We start from the raw sequence: 17,767 nt of genomic DNA, 5'->3' as shown, positions 1-17,767 counted from the left end.
TGATCAGTTGCCTAGAGAAGATGTTTTTTATTTTACCTGCGCATTAACACATTGTTGAACTTAGTTTTATTCATTCATCAAAACCATGTGTGTTCATTGCCCAGAGCAGATGTTTTTTATTTTATATGCGCATTAACACATTGTTGAACTTAGTTTTATTCATTCATCAAAACCACGTGTGTTCATTTTAATTATCCTAATTCAACTTAATTTAACGATTTTTTCACTTTAACTTAATTTAACACTTATTTTATATTTTTAAATTTGCGTTAGTTTGTTAGTCTATTTTGAATATGATTTGATGTTTTGAAAATTAATTTTGGTGAGAAAATTGAATGTCTTGAAAAAAAAAGTTTAATTGTCAAAAATATAATTTTATATTTTTTTATGTATAATGTCAAGGATGAGTTCGGGTAAGTTAAAATTTAAAACCTAACTAACTTAACTAAATATTTTTTTAATAATTATAATACAAAATTATTATATGTTTTTAATATAATATACCATATAACTGAGTTAAAATGATTTTTTTTTGGTTTGAAGCAACCCAAACTTTGGGTCCAATATTGAATATAGTGCATACAATTGTTTGACATATAATAAATGTACAAAAATGCAACAAATATCAGATATGAAAACAATAATCATAATGTAAGAACATTGAGTTGCTCAAACATTTCTTTTTCAATTAGACATAGCCATTAGCGGATACAATTGTCTATTGTCGTGAGTTTTCTTCCAACTAAAGTTATTTCTTTCAATTATCAATTTATCATTGATGAGAGGTTAAATAGATTATCAGAAAAACAAATTAGGCCAAAAATTTATTTATCATTTTATATGGCATTTAAATTTTTGTAATGAGCAAATTCATATTTAGCATTGTTTATGACATCTAGGAATGAACAAACATAGAAGATTTTTCATCACAAAATTTGTAAGTTATCGTTGCTAAACATTCTTAACCAAGATAAGTAACTGAAAATTCAACAAGTTTCTTACATTGCTCTCTAGCTATATTATTAAGTGACATGAATATATCATCTTACAATTGACAATGGTCTTATGTTGCTCCTTATAGTGAATCCATTTATTCTAATATTTGATGTAGGATTATTTTTTTTAAATAAATTGTTTTGATATTGAAAATATTATTTGATTAAATAAAAATAAATATTTATTTAAACGGAGAAAACTAGGCTGACTCATAGCCACAATATTCATTTCAACTTAATAAGTTGATAATCAAATTCATAATATTTGACCTCTTAGATATTATTTTTGTTATTTGAACTACATTATTAGTGAGTTATTTTTGTTGTTACCTAAAAATATTAAAAAAATAAAATAAATACATTTTTGTATCTTAATTATTAATTAAAATAAATGAGTGAATATAAAAGCAATTTATTCAATCAAGCTGTAAAAATTGTATGAATATAATCAAATATTTTAATAAAATGTTCTTAAAAATGTGGCAATTAATAGCATAAAATAAATAAGTTATTTCGGGCTAGTTTCAATTCTGCTTATTCTCAGCTTATTGACGCCAACTTATTCAGCTTATTTTTCAGGTGCGTTTAATTATTTATTCGTTAAGTTTGGGTATATATGATTCAACTTATACGCCCAACTTATTTATTTTTTATATTTATAATATTATTTAATAATGAATATTATATATGATAGGATCGGCGTAATCGATAGAGACGGGGTCTGGCTATTGATGACGGCTTAGAAAAATGGTTTGATAGAAATTCTGTTAAGGATTTAAATCACTTTCTATTCTTTACAAACTCTTGCAAACTCTTGAACGATTCAAGTGCGGAAACGTTTGCTCAGGTTTGAAGCTAAGAACCAAAGAATGAGAAGATGACATAATGTAAATGACACAGCAATTTGTTTATGGATGTTCGGAGCAAAACTCTCCTACGTCACCCCTTCTTCCAACCACCGGAATGATTCACTATACGTTTTTTAGAATCAAATACAGTTGCACGACTAGCTCACTGTTGAACAGAACAAACTTTGTTCAACTTACAATATATTGAAATATATCACTCAGCTAGACAATACTTTGATTCTAACTCTCTCTTGATAAACACACAGTAAAGCAAGAAAGTAGCTCTTTCGTATATCGGCTTGTATGTTCACGTATGATTCTCTGAGTATCGATAGATCGATGATTCATCCGTTGTCCTTGAGGATCTTTAAATAGAGAACATGTACCAACGATCGAATCTTCTATAATGACACATGGATAACTTCCATTGGAACGCCTCCATAGTACACAGCAGACTCTGAGCACCAGGATCGTGTCTGTACCCTGGTGGTGCGCCAAATATTCTTCTAGAATATTTCTGCAAGAAACAAGTAGTGGGAAGAATATTTGCTTACGTGGCATTAATCAATTGGTTGCAACTGGCTGTCGTACTAATCTGCACTAGAAAGTGGAGCAGGAGTAGCATACAGCTAGTTAATCGTGGGTAGACGGATGCTAGCTTCAAGCAACTCCTTAAGCATGGCATTAGACGTTTTTACTTAGACTGACAAGTCTAATGAAATTATATGCCCACGTCTAATAGCAGGATCCATTAGACCACCTGGTCTAATGGGATTAGACGACACGTCTAATTACGGTTCCCTTTAGACTAATCTGAAGGAGTTAGACTGCACGTCTAACACTCATCTGTTAGATGGCACGTCTAACTACGCATCCCTTCAGACTAATCTAAAGGAGTTAGACTGCACATCTAACTCTCATCTGTTAGACGACACGTCTAACTATGCATCCCTTCAAACTAATCTGAAGGAGTTAGACTGCACGTCTAACTCTCATCTGTTAGACAACACGTTTAATTACGCATCCCTTCAGAATAATCTAAAGGAGTTAGACTGCACATCTAACTCTCATCTGTTAGACCGCACATCTAACTACGTCTGTTAGACTGCACGTCTAACTACGTATCGTTAGACTGCACGTCTAACTACGTCTGTTAGACTGCACGTCTAACTCAATGCATCTAATGGCCAACCAGTCTAATGAACCTCATTCAAACTTAGTCTAATATAACATGTTTTCGATACACCTGCACCAAAAACGATTAGACGACTTAAATTAAGTTTTATACATACTCATCACCAAAATTCCAATAGTTAGAATACTTTGACCCTTAGTCAAATAATTTGAACCAACAATATATATATATATATATATATATATATATATTTAATAATTTAATTTTAAATATTAATAAATGATTTAAATTAAAAAATAATATATTTAAAAATAAATTATATTAATATATTAATTTTTATAAAATTTTGTTAATATGTAATTTTAAATTTAATAAATGATTTAAATTAAAAAATAATATATTTTAAAATAAATGATATAAATATATTAATTTGTATAAATATATAATTTTAAATATATTTAATATAAATATGTTATAAAAAAATATAAAAATATTTAATAATATTAAGATCAATTTCATCCTTCATATTATAAATTAATTAAACTAATAATTAATTAATTTTAAAATAATAATATAAATACATTATTTTTTTATAAGTTTTTATTAATATATATTTTTAAAATTTAATTAAACTTGTGGGTGATTTCTAACTGTAATGTTTATAAACACATTATTTTTTTATATATAAAAATATTTATATGATTCATGTATACAACTAAATTGATCATAGTCAATAAAGAAAATTAATTTATTATTATTATATAAGTATTTAGATTTCCACACTCTCCTTCATGACATAATGTTTTAATTGTCTTAAGGTATTCTGATCATCTACTTATCATTATTCATTTGGATCACGAATTGATTCATTTTATCTGTATAATTAGTACTTTTAAATAATTAATTAAAGCTTATTTGATTTTAAAAATTATAGTTATAATTATAAATTAAAAAAATTACAGTATATTTATATTTCATATTTTGCTTAATTATTTTATATATTAAATAATAAATAAAAATATAATTGAATATATGTTTTATTATTATAATAATTTTATATAAATATATAAAATATTATAAATAAATAAAATAGAGAAGGGAGAATAAATAAAATAATTAGAAAGAGATTAAATAAATGAGAGAATAAATAAAATAATAAGAAATAAATGAAATAAATGAGAGATAATAAATAAATAAAATATTTAAAATTGATGAGAGAGAAAAATACTAAGATTATAAACTTAAACGTTGAGAAAGAAGGTGGAGAGAAAATTGATTTTAAACGCAAAAATGTGTTTGATTATATTCGTCAAACGAAGGCATAACTTATCATCTCTCACGATAAAAATTAAAACCTATCTTTTATAAGTTTCCAAACTTTAAAATTAAAATGTATTTTTATTGGATAAAAAAAAATTATATTATATCTTGAAATAAATTTTAAATTTGATATACAATATTTTTATACATATTTTAGATTTGTATGAGATATAATAAATATTTGATTATAAAATTATTATTTTTAATTAAAGTTTATTATTATTATTTCAAAAAAACAATTCCACATTAAAACAGAAATTCCACATTAAAAAAAACTATTTCTTTTATGATCTAATGTTATAAAATAACTCATAAATTCAATACATAATACAAATTAAATTTTAAAAAAACATGGTTTTCAAATACGTTATATACACGTTTGTAAGTCAATGAGTATAGAATGAAATAATTGACCGATCTGTCACAAAATCATTATCACGTCGAGATTTAGATCTCAATAATTTGTTTTCAAGAGACAATTAAAACCTTTTCACACGTGACACACGTGGTGGCAACCTTTTAATTTCAGGAAATAAGATCAAAATAGTAAATATTGAACCTGCAACTAAAAGTTAAATAAGTCCTTGCAGTCTTAAAATTATATGGAATATGATTATTAGATGGTTTTAGGTTTGGAGAATTATTCGGTCAAGGAGGATAAATTATGACACAAATTTTGTGTCGAAAATAAATTAGATATTTTGTTTTTATTTTTTGAACACAGCAGATTCGTGACCTTCATTTCGTTACATTGTCGTTGTCTATATTATTTCTTGTTTTTTTTATTATAATATGTAATTTATTTTAACGTGATTATAATTTAATGTATAATCTACAAATGAATGCATCTTACTTTTTTTTTAACCAGATAATTTGACATTTTTATTTTACATACAAAATTACAAGTTATGGTGAACTTTACAAATGTTTACAAGTTATGGTGAACTTTACAAGTTTTTGAAATGAACAAGAAAAAATAAAAGCAAAAAAGTATTTAAATATTTCATTTATAATCAATTATATTGGAAAATAAAATAACAACAATTATTTCAGATGAGCTTGAACCCACCTAAATCTTAGTTAATTATTTTAACAATTTACCATAATAATTAAAAAAAATTTTAAATTTGTTAATTAATTATAACAATATTATCTTTTAACCTTAGTTAACCCGTTTACACGGAACTTAATATAATAAGTCTTAGTCACTAAGTTATAGATGATAGATACACAAATGAACTTTTCAAATAACAAATATACATCAACAATGACTTTTCTTTTATTGTTAATCAAACAATATTTTAATATTTAATTGTTAACTAAGAAGGTACTCAATTATTTCCTTAGAAAAATTTGTTTATATTATTAAGTTTCATTAAACAAATGTACTACCTTGTAATTGAACTGATTAATTCTAATTGATTAAAGAGAATATCAATCCTTATTTAATTGAAAAAATGTAGAATTAAATATTCATTTAGACTACAACTAGATAATTGAGTGTGCTGAGAGAAATTAATATTTTTTTAATTATTAAATTTATTAATTAAAATAAAAAATATTTTTACTTTTATTTTTATTAAATAAATCTCAAATATATATTTTTTTAAAAACAAAAACTCATACAAATCTTAAAAACTCAAAATTAAACAAGCCTAAATCATTTAAAAGGAAATATAGAATATTTTGATATTTGATTAAAATTATTATCAAATAACCCACCAAACAATCTTAATTAATAAGAAAATAAGGAAAAATAATTTATTCAAATATTTTGTATATATATACATAAATGTTAAATAATATTTATAATAAAATGAAATTGAAACAAACAAGGCGTTAATTGAAGAAGACGAAGAAATAAAAATGGTTATTTGAAAGCATCTTTCATCTTTTTTATATTGATCTGCTGCTGCTCCGATTTCTCTTTCTTATTGAACTGGAGGCTAAAGCATTCTACGCCTCCTCCTCCTCAGAATATCCGCCCAACAATGGCCGGATGCGACTTCACAAAGCCCTTACTTCCCTCCTCCGACCGCCTCTTACAGACGTCAGCTGAACCTCAAGTCGTCATCATCGTCCCTGATGGCGATTTAGCTTCTTCTGAATCTGCGATTTCCAAACTTCAAAATCAGAGGGAAAATCACTTGAACGGGTGCCAGATCGAGATCGAAAACCCTTACAAGATCATCGGAGCTAGGGATTTCGTCGTTCCTACGACATCAACGATTGATCCATTTCGAAATCATACGCCTAAGATTGAAGGGTTTTATGAATGGTTGAAGATTATAATTATGATTCCTATTGTATTCATTAGGCTTTTGCTATTTGCGCTATTTATATCGATTGGATTCATCTCCACAAAGTTTGCTTTAGGAGGTTGGAAGGATAAGCAGAATCCCATGCCTAGATGGAGGTGTAGGCTTATGTGGGTCACCCGAGTTTGCGCCCGTGGAATTTTGTTCTCTTTTGGGTAAGTCAACTCTCTTTCAATTGGCTTTCTCAATGTCGTCTTCCTTCCTTGTATATAAAATCTATGGACGTCTATCATTGTCATGATTAGTTGGTAAAAAATCGCCTGTATTTATGGTGGTTGAGCATTTAAACCTGAATCTGAAAAAAAAAGTTTGTGTGTGTGTGTGTGAGAGAGAGAGAGAGAGAAAAGTCTACAAAATTCTTGATTCATCAACACTTATTCTCCAAAATCAGCTGCTGATTTGAAAGAAGCAATCTACTTCCTGATCTGAAAGTTGGGATCTTTGTGCTGCAATATTGAGATTTAGGGCCTATTTGATAAAAGAAATTGATTAACAATAATTTTCTAGGAAAGAAGTTCAAAACTCCATTAAACTTTGGTCAAGGGGTTCAAAAAAATTAGGAATGATACCGGTTTGGTTCATTGTTTCTAGCTTAATAACGATTCGATTTGCCTTTATGAGCCCATTTCGAAACACTTTCTGAAGTTGTGTTTGGAGGAGAAAAACAGCAATAAATTTATGAATGTATGCACATGGAAGTTATGTTTCATAACATTATCTCATTTAAATCACATCTGAATTAAATACTTAGACAAAGAAAAGTGTTTTCAAGGAAGTTTAGCAATGTTTTCTTTCCAAACTCAACTCCAGAAAGTGTTTTCGAATAATAAATCCAATATTCGGCTTTACATACAGCGAATTGATTGAATTAGAGATAGAGTTAGTTGTTCAGTTTATTGGATACGACCCTCTAGTTACATATTTATATATATTTTTCTCTTTTCCTACTTTTCTTTATTTAGTTATGTGCAATACAAAATGTTGTAGAATTTTTTGGAATATTACATATTTTTACTATGGTGAGATTATTGAAATGACAAAAATAGAGCATGTCATTGTCTTTTAGTCTTTATAATAAATATATTTATATTTTTTTTAGAAAAATAGGCAGTTCTATTCAATCGATCTCTGACCCACGTATACTAAGAGGCTGTTTATTCAACTGATGATTATGGATTATTATGAATTTTGAGGTGATTTTTTTGTAATTTTCAAGTATTGTAAAAAGAAACAAAAACTAAATTTAATATATAATGTGATATTTAGATATAAATCAAATTATAGATTAAAACAATATTATTTTATACTGGTGATTCTGGATTTTTCCCAAGCCAAACATGTCCTAAATCTGTTCTAATTCATTGCTAAATGAAATTATTCAAGCATAGCAAACTTAGTCCTCAACTTCTGATATGAATCTACATTGGAAATTATGGACTTGAAACTTTAAATTAAATAATGAAACTTGCATAATTTTAGCTTTACACTGAGGTATGGTTCAACAAATTAGTGTTGAGCAATGGTAAAATTGATTTCACTTCATTTTCTTGCAGTTATTTTCAGGTTGTTTTGATAGATTTAGTTTTAATTCAATGTTGTTATCAAATCAGCTTAATAGACATAAAAGTATTTAATTTTTGTAGATTAATTGTTACATTTACCATTGGATATTCAACATTAATTAATCAATTGTATTTTTGTATCTTTTTTTTTTTTTTTTTTAAAATTTGGTTCTTTTGTTACAGTTACCATTGGATAAAACGTAAAGGGAGACCAGCTCCAAGGGAGATCGCACCAATAGTTGTATCAAACCATGTATCATATATTGATCCTATCTTCTTCTTCTATGAATTATTCCCTACCATTGTATCGTCAGAATCCCATGATTCCATCCCATTTGTTGGAACCATTATCAGAGCAATGCAGGTAAACTTAATATATTATTGTAATTTGTGGAAGTAAAAGACTTCAGCTTTACTTTTAGATGGTCATGTTGATCAAGAGTTCAATTCAACATTTATCTCTAATAGATTGTAGTTTATTGACTTTGTTTTGTTTTCTAGGTTATATATGTCAATAGATTCTGTCCATTATCAAGGAAGAATGCCGTAAATGAAATAAAGGTAGTAAACATTCAATCTTGCCCAATCTACATATTTTCTTTTGTGAGCTTTATGAATTATGTTGTTTATTTTAAGTTATTGCATTCTTTTTGTGCAATTCATGTTCAATAAGGATCATGGTTTGCCTTTTGTTGTTTGGATTTATGTAGTTGCGCTTCAATTGAAGTGAGAGGTAATCACTCCTATGTTTGCGATGTCAGTTAGAGGCTTGGGGGCACTATATGATCACAAGCATGTTATACAAACACATACGTATTGGTTTCATCTAGAAAGTTAATTTCTACTAGATTTCTCATCCAGATGTGAATTTAGATGAGATCACATGGAATGAGATGTATTTGATAAAATTAAAAATTTAAGTGTCTGAAAAATAAATGTTACATAAAGTGAATGAAAATATCTGAATTTTAAGTATTTGATATGTTAGTTAGTTTGATAAAACGTGGAACTAATATATGGAAGTACTTAAAAAGACTATTTTATCCTTATAGAGATGTATATTGGTTAATTATGAGTTATATTCTTTATAGTTTTGCTGAACTAAGCCAGAGTTTTTAGCTTAACCTCTTAACTTAATTGAGCTGAATTTAAATAATTAAGTAATTTTAAATAATATTTATTTAAATGAATTTAATTAAAATAAACACTTAATAATTTAGATTAAGTGATAAACCATGTTATCAAACTACTATGCCTTATTGTGGCCAAGATTAAAATATTTATTGGCAGTTCCTCATTCAGATTCGGATCCGTTTCAGAAACAAAATTGTTTCAAAATAGTGTCAATATGTTTCCAAGGTGAATTAAGCTACCTAGTCAATATTTCAATGAACTGTTTTTTTGAGGATGTAGGTAAAGGAAGTTCTATTGTTACATTTTGAGCCTAGTTAAAACTTTTTGAGAGTCTCTACTTGTACATACATCATATGCTTAATGCTAATGGGGGTATAAGCACTATGAGAGCCACATCAACTCTTGCAATCCAAGGGTGTATTTGATGCATATTGCATATTAATGCCTTAAATAAATGATCATGATGTCAAATGGAAAGGGTGTTCTATAATACTTCTTGTAGTTTAATGTTATACTTTATTTGCAAAGGCATCTACACATTTACAACAATTAAAGCTATTAAGGTTTATCAATGTAAAAGTTATATGATACAGAATGTGGTTTCGAGGATCTGAATACAGAGAAAGGCCTCTAGCAATAGATTTCCTCGCCTGCTTTTATTTCCCGAGGGAACCACTACAAATGGAAGGCTTGTGATCTCATTCCAACTTGGTGCATTTATACCCGGTTATTCAGTTCAACCAGTAATTGTGCGTTATCCCTATGTACACTTTGACCAATCATGGTAAGAATTTTATTCTTCAGTTGAAAAATACATGTGGCTATTATCATTCGTTGTATATGATGATGATCTACTAAGTTTTTTCCTTTTTGGCTTTGCCTGTTACTGCTCTTAGGGGGAATATTGCTTTGGCGAAGCTCATGTTCAGAATGTTCACTCAATTTCACAATTTTATGGAGGTAAATCTGTTTATTTAAAGCACAATGTACAGAGGTATTGAATTTGTTAAATAATAAAAGGCCAGCACTTACATGGTCCCATTTGGAAACACCAAATATAAATATCTGTTTTTGACTATGTTTAGTTTTCAAACGTTTTTGTATCTGAATCAAGATCCAAAAACAAAATGAAAAGTGTTTTTAAATGAGAGAAAGGGACCAGCAGTGAAAGCAGAAAAGCTACCATCTATTTGAATTTTGTTGAAGATGCTTTCAAGAAATCAGTCCATGTTTTCATTTGTACTTGGACATCTATATCAGTTTTGTTCTATATCTGCTCACTTTAGAATTTTTGAAATATGCAGCATTCTACATTTGTGTAGAATGTGATTTCATATCACACTCCTGTTGATTGATTAAAAGAATAATCAATCCATTGGTTTTCTCAGGTGGAGTTCCTTCCAGTTGTTTCACCTCTTGAAAATCAAAAGGAAAGTGCAGCCTGTTTTGCTGAGAGGGTATGTTTGGAACAGTCTTAAATTATATTTTCTGCTTTGGATCTTTTATTTGCTATTACAGAATTCAAGCATGTCTCCTTCTGTATCCTTCTCTCAATTGCAATTACACATACAGTCAACTATTTACATTCAACTTTAGGGTTTTATTTAATATCCCAAGTGCATCAGAGCGAGCCTGTGATTGAATCAGCTTGTGGAGGATAAACAATACGAGAACCAGAAACTATAGGAAACTAACCTGTGTTTGAGCTTTTTCTATTTATATTTTTTATTTTTTCAAAAATAGGTGAAGAAGTTAAAAGTAAGAAAAATACTTGATATTTAGCAAAAAATAAAGAAAAGAAAAACTTGATAGAGTTCAAATTCAAGGATTTAAATCATCCAAGAAAATGGGGATGAAAAGCCAAGATAGGATTTAAACCTTCCATAATTTCTTTCAATAATCAAAACCAGCTAATTAAAATAAATAACAATAATTAAATATAATTAAACTGATACTATTAATTTACTAGCCACTTGTCCTGGTATTGGCCCTTTGGATCCCCGTTCTTCACCAAAGCTGTGAAAGCCTAGAAATATATATGCCCTGTTTAGATGTGTATCAGAAACTTTACGGAAATGAGAAAGAGAAGAAATTAAATGCGATGGAAAAGAAAGTCTAGCAACCTATAAGGAGCCTCATACATTAGAGTTAGGAATAGGAGAGTCCTCAACCTTTTTTTTATTTTGGGAAAACGGGTAGAACCATTTCATTAAAATCCCAAAAGTGGGAGGGTTAGAAATCAAAACTAGACAAACCCTAGTTATGATTAAAGATGAAAATCAAAAGGCCCTAAAAAAATGAGACAACGGATTAAGTATGTAGCTCGCAAACACACTTAACCATTTAACCGGGCGCAGAACTTGCCGCCTGACGGGCTCGAACCCAGGAACTTAGGGTTAGTATTCACTTCTTATTGCTGCTAGGCTAGAAAAGGGGATGTCCTCAACCTTATATGATGAAGTAAAAGGAGAGTAGAATACGAAGAAGCAACTTTAGAGGCAGCAGACTAGGAATTAAGGCCCATGTTAAGGGCTGTTGAGGGTCATCTAAGTTCTAGCTTTCTAGTACGCGATGCCTTGGTTGGACAAACATCTATGGGAGCGGGCAAATGTATTAAGAATCTCTTTTATTCAAGCATCAATGGACCCTTTTGTCTACAATGCTATAGTCAAGCAAATAACATATAAATTTGTTGCTATTAAACCAAGGACCACCATGAAGAATACTTCTTGTTTCATCCAGCAAGTATTTCACAGTGACAAACCCATTTTCAAGATCCAAAAACTTCTAACATACCAGATAGCTCAACTGTCAATGATCTTACCTAATAAACCAAAAGTTTTAGATTCAATTTCCACTTAAAACGCTCTGATATAAAGAGAGTTATGATTGTGGAGGTTATGCTAGCCACCCTGAGTGTAAACCCAGGTCACAAAAAAAATTCATACCTTGCGGTGTTTAAATTTCCGAATCCATTATTTGGAACTTAGAATGAAGACATGAATCTCATAACCTTGACAACATTTGAACAACCACCAACCATTTATATATATAGTCTTGGTTTATCCTTGGAAAAGATAGGCACGTGTACAAAAGCTAGACTAGAGTAGATTGCCTGTGTTGAAATATTAGATATGACATTATATTATGAGACTAAATAATATCTCATAGTTATAATATAATAATGATATGATTGAGAATAATTATATTTGATTAAATTTAATTAGGATATTATTACCTTATGTTATATCTATGGTATTTTATTCTGATGATATCTATTAAGTAAAGTATGTGAGCTTCATTTGACAACTTAAGAGTTTCTTATACCGCGAATGTCTGAAATAGCCATTGATGGAGGGCTTTATAGGTTCAGTTAGTTTTAGTTTTTCATCATGTTTTTCACTTGGACTTATTTCTTCGTTGACATGCTAAATCTACATAATAGAGAAGATACATAAAAAATGTTTCATCTAATTAGTATTTTTGTTGTCCAATGGATGGATGCAGACTGCCCGCACTATTGCCAATACTCTCAATGTGTCACAAACATGTTATTCCTATGGGGACTTCATGTTGCTTGCTAAAGCTTCTGAGCTAAAGCAGGTTAGATTTTCTTGCCTTATTTTTTTTGTGCTTTTATTAAAAAAATGTACTCTGCAAAATGCTTATTGAAGAACATGATGTAAACTTAGCCAAAAAGAAAGAACAGGAAGGAAATGTTTTTCCTTATGATCTTGAGCCTGAATATTCATTCTGTTGATATGTTTTGGACATTTGTTGATGGAAGAGTGGCCTGCGAAGCCTTAGTGTATTGGTTATAATAAACTCATTTGGGGAGTTCATCCAATGCCCAAGTTATTTTGTCAAGTCCTATTTTGGGGGATTGGTAATAGGAAGAGAACACAAGTCCTATTTCTCTCAGAATTGTTTTTAAGAAAAGTTACCTGAGCAATTTTTTCAGTATTACTAAAATATATATACACTATAATTTATACTTCATTTTTTAAAATGTTAAAGTTTGTATTAATAAAACAGTTTCTTGTTACCCCACTCAATCTGTTAAACTAGACAAAGTGCCAACTCCATTGCATTTGTCCTGGATGCCACTCTATTGAACTGCTCCAAGATTGTCACAAATGATGACATGAAATTGCACTTAATCCCATTTAAATGTTGTTTATTTGAAACAAATACATTAAAAATTATGAAGAAATGTGATAAGGAGTCTACATTTTCTTAGTTTTTGACATTCTTTTACCCAAATAAACACGTAAATGTGGTAAAGTAGACATTAGGATGCAATTGTCAGCCTTCATGAGTCTGGCAAAGACAATGTATGGTAATTTTTTATGATGCAGAGGAATGTGATGGACAAGCTATTTGAGATTTCCTTTCTTAATTAATTTCAAATTAATACCATGTAAGAAGTTTTTTTACATTTTACCAATATCACCAAATTTTGCAGGACAATCCATCAGTTTACATGGTTGAAATGGCGAGGCCGGAATTGGTGAGTTTCGTGATGATGACTAATGATAGTGATTGTTTCTCTAAATTTCATGCATTATCGTTATGATTTTCTATTGACTAAACTACATTAGTTTAACCAAATCAATGGATTAACAAACTTCAACACAATTGCATTCAACTATATCTGGCTTACCTTTTCTGAGCTGCTCTCTTTATTTTTACTTTTGAAATGTTAAAGTTTGTATTTATAAAGTTATAGTCGACTTGTAATAATACAAATAATGTTCATACCAAGCCTTAAACACGCGACATGATCATTGTTTATAAGACAACTCAACCATCAAGGCGTGTTGAAGTTACTTTCTTTATCTGTAGTAATTTGATTTTCTGAATTCATATATTTCCAAATGGAGGGGGACTTAATTGGACAACTTCCTGTTTTTGTCAGAAATCTCATATAAGTAGCATGGAGGCTGTGGATTTTCTGGAGACATTTATTTCCATGAACCCGGATGCAAGGTATTATGGGCTTCTTCCATGTAGTGTCTCTATTGCTTCTTGCTATATTTATCCAAGAAAATTTTGGGGTTGTGTGATATTAGATTATTTGGGTGAAATTAGATTATTTGAAAATAATTTTGTTTCCGTAAAATGATCAAAATACCTTAATATTTGACATAAAATTGTTATAAAGAATAAAAATTAAGGTATTTTAATCAATTTTTCGATGGTAGAATCCAAATAAAAGCACTTCACCTTTTCTTTTAGTATTTACTGCCATAAATTAACAGCTTTGTGAATATTCTCACTACTTTCTGACGCTGAAAAGGTAGTAAATTCATCGTTAGTACTTGTTTGGAAGCCATTTATCTCTTTCTGCTGTCTTAAGTTACAATAATCTCATATCAGCCAATTTTCACCACTTTATGTCTCTGTCTTGTTTTTCTCATCTATTATAGTGGATCTATTAAGATCGATGACTTCATCAAAGGTTTGCGATTGTGGCCTTGTGCTCTCTCTGAAAAGGTATTGTCACACAATAATTGATGATTCTTCTCTTTTCTTCCCTGTATTTTGACAACTGAAAAGACATTATCAATCAAAAGGAATCTTAAGGTCTTTTACTGTTTTTGTCTTGATAAATGTGTAAAAATCTATATAGAAACTATTGGACCTCTTGACTACAATTTGGCGAATGCTTTTTATAGCTAAAGTGTTTATACCTTGTAACTAAGTAAATTTAAGACCTTCACAACTATGTAGAGATCTTAGGACTTGAAGCCTCTTCTTGACCATATGCATTAGTTCATATTGGCTCCTACCTTATTAAATTAGCAAAGTAGCAGATCCATGTGGATAGATTAAGCATAAATGGAATAGCTGTGTGTAACAATGTTTCATGGATTCAAGAGCTGGATAATTCTTCCCTTATTGTGATTTATCCACTAAAACATGCTCTTAACCCTGTAATTCAATTGAAATTTCAATTATTATTACAATTTGATTTAGATAACTTTTCATTGTTTAAAAAGCAACTGCTGGTTGATTTATTTCATCATTGTGTTTGTAGATTTTTCGATTTCTCGATGTGCAGAGAAGGGGTAGGATATCGTTTAAACAAGTACACTCTCTCTCTCTCTCTCAATTATGTGTTTAATATTGTTTCATGAACTTGATGGCTTAACCATAAAGTTAACAAGGTTATAAGCATGGTATTTGGTTAGTTGTTTGTGGGTTGTTTTGGAAATAGATTATATTTCTTATGAGTTTTTTTTTAACAAAAAGGATTTTTTTTTTGTTTTAGTAATGAAAAGATTTATAGAATTTTGATAAGATGCTGAACATAATCTGTTCTCATTTTCAAAAGCAAAAATATACATCATAAATTTTGTCAATTGAATACAAAAGAATCATAACTAGCCTAATCAACTACATTTGCTAACTATATGTACCGTGGATAACATCTGTCAATCTCCAACTACTCTGAATTAGCACATTTGAGTAAATTTCTTTCCTTACTTCATCATCTGGCCATCTTGTCTCGGAGAAATTTTTAGCATTTTGTTCCCGTCATATCTCATACAAATCATCTCAATCTAGACCTCGTACACATCAGCAACCAGAGAACATCTCAAGGCTTTCATATTGACAAAATGGCCACAACATATCCTGTAACTGAATATAGGATCAAATCTGGTCTTTGATCATAAGTCTTGTGAATGGCCAACATCAAGATGAAATTTTTTGTCCATTTGAACCGAAACAAATAATTCCATGTCAAAGAAAATATGAAACATTAAGGAGTATAATAAAGTTTGGGTGTTTGTAGACCCATGATTAATCTGGTGTGTAGGATTAGAAGTCTACTTTTATGGCTAGATTCTCTAAATATTCTTATGAGAAAGTATTGTTTTTTGTTTCACAGTTCTTGCTTGGGTCAGCTAATGTCCTAAAACAGCCATTATTCAGAAAAGCCTGTGAATTGGCATTTGTAGAGTGCTCAAGTGCTGGAAATCATCTTATTTCAGAGTCAGAAGTAAGATTTCCTTATTCATCTTCTCGTTTTCTTTTCATTATCTCAATTGTTTTAATTTGCCTATAAACCCATATTTGATTGTCCCTTTTGTTTCCCAGTTAGGAGAATTCATCAGGCTGGCAGTTCCAGAAATGAAAACCTGCGAGGTAAGAATCAATCACATGTGTATGTATATTCTTGATTTCCACATTCTCGGGGATTTGGTAAGAACTTTACTTTTTCTTCTGTATTTGAAAAAAATGCAGATCCATGGTCTCTTCACTTTATTTGATAGAGATAGAGACGGGAGGATCAGCAGAGAAGATTTCATAGTCGGTTTGAGAAGAAATCCGTTGCTCATAGCCCTCTTTTTGCCTTTGTTAACACCAACTGCCTTGGATCAAGCTGCTCTACCAACAATTATGGTGGCAATATGATTTGATGGTGTTTTTTTTTTTTTGTGTGATTCTTTTTGTAATTCTTGAATTCTCTTTTGAAAAAATCTATCCAATTCTTGATTTAGGTGTGTAAGATATGGGCAATACTATATTTTTGTTTGTTCATTGTAGACTCATTTTGGTATCTATTGAAAAAAGAGATTTGTTTGAGTGTATATTTTTTGCATTTCCTTTTTCATTTATTGCATTTTTTTATAGCAAATACAAGCCAGAAGTAACAATGTTACGTATCATCAAATCATTCTGAAGTTTAAGTGAAATTTTATCATTTTAAAAAAACTCATAAATCTAATAACTGTAATGTAATTCAATTTTTAGATTACAATATTAATTTCTATTTTAAAAAGAAAAAAATACAATAAAAGTAATTTTAATATATATTATATATTTTATTAAAATTTAATTTTACATAACCGACTTTTATTTAGGTTTCAATTCTCATTCCAAAAAGTATAACATTAAAAAAAAATATTAGACCGATATTTTAACTTCTTAAATTTAAATAAATACATTATCGGTTTAAAATATTAACATACTAAATTTAAAAAAAAATATTGGTTGGACATTTTAACATCATAAATTATAAAAATCAATTATTGAGTTAATCGTGTTTTAAATTATAAAGTAATAAGATATTAAAAAAAAAATTAAAATTAGAACTTCTCAATTTCATTTCTAATTCCATAGTTATTAAAGACACCCTAACCCTTTACAACTTTTGCACCAGTATTAAAAACTCAAATATAGATATAATAAGCTTAAATTTTCTCATAAAAGGTAGCCATTATAATATTATTGGTTGCAAAAATTTTTGGAAAATTCTCGGTCTTCATAGAAATATGGAAAGCTGTAATAGAAGAAAACGACTCCTTCCCAAGTGAATAATGACAAATCGATATGATTTTGGAAAGTATCAACGCTGCTATTCTATAGGATTCACAATCAACAATTTCAAAACATGAAGAAACTACTAAAAACATGCAACAATATCGATAATGCAAACGAGAAAAAA

General features: G+C 29.1%; 1 protein-coding gene across 1 annotated transcript; it reads left to right on the top strand.

Annotated features, from left to right (window-relative positions):
• The first annotated feature begins 6,215 nt into the window (after positions 1 to 6,215).
• Positions 6,216 to 16,907, top strand: LOC124914788 (lysophospholipid acyltransferase LPEAT2-like). Its single transcript, XM_047455396.1, has 14 exons — positions 6,216 to 6,771; positions 8,362 to 8,542; positions 8,680 to 8,739; positions 9,933 to 10,096; positions 10,209 to 10,272; positions 10,701 to 10,769; positions 12,820 to 12,915; positions 13,778 to 13,822; positions 14,231 to 14,301; positions 14,742 to 14,808; positions 15,353 to 15,403; positions 16,208 to 16,318; positions 16,417 to 16,464; positions 16,564 to 16,907. Exons 1-14 carry the CDS (start codon positions 6,290 to 6,292, stop codon positions 16,732 to 16,734), a joined length of 1,680 nt encoding a protein of 559 aa, XP_047311352.1. The 5' UTR covers positions 6,216 to 6,289; the 3' UTR covers positions 16,735 to 16,907.
• The last annotated feature ends 860 nt before the right edge of the window (positions 16,908 to 17,767 follow it).

The sequence above is a fragment of the Impatiens glandulifera genome, chromosome 9 (genome assembly GCF_907164915.1).
Source record: "Impatiens glandulifera chromosome 9, dImpGla2.1, whole genome shotgun sequence".
In the NCBI taxonomy this organism is placed as follows: Eukaryota; Viridiplantae; Streptophyta; class Magnoliopsida; order Ericales; family Balsaminaceae; genus Impatiens; species Impatiens glandulifera.
Note: the sequence above shows the minus strand (reverse complement) of the source record. Positions and strands in the feature narration are given on the sequence as shown.

Bases quoted from the DNA above. Each gene is read 5' to 3' on its own strand.
- LOC124914788 (XM_047455396.1), top strand. From the start codon at position 6,290: ATGGCCGGATGCGACTTCACAAAGCCCTTACTTCCCTCCTCCGACCGC. The intron at 6,772-8,361 runs GTAAGTCAACTC...CTTTTGTTACAG, and splicing joins GGAATTTTGTTCTCTTTTGG to TTACCATTGGATAAAACGTA. The intron at 14,302-14,741 runs GTATTATGGGCT...CATCTATTATAG, and splicing joins TCCATGAACCCGGATGCAAG to TGGATCTATTAAGATCGATG.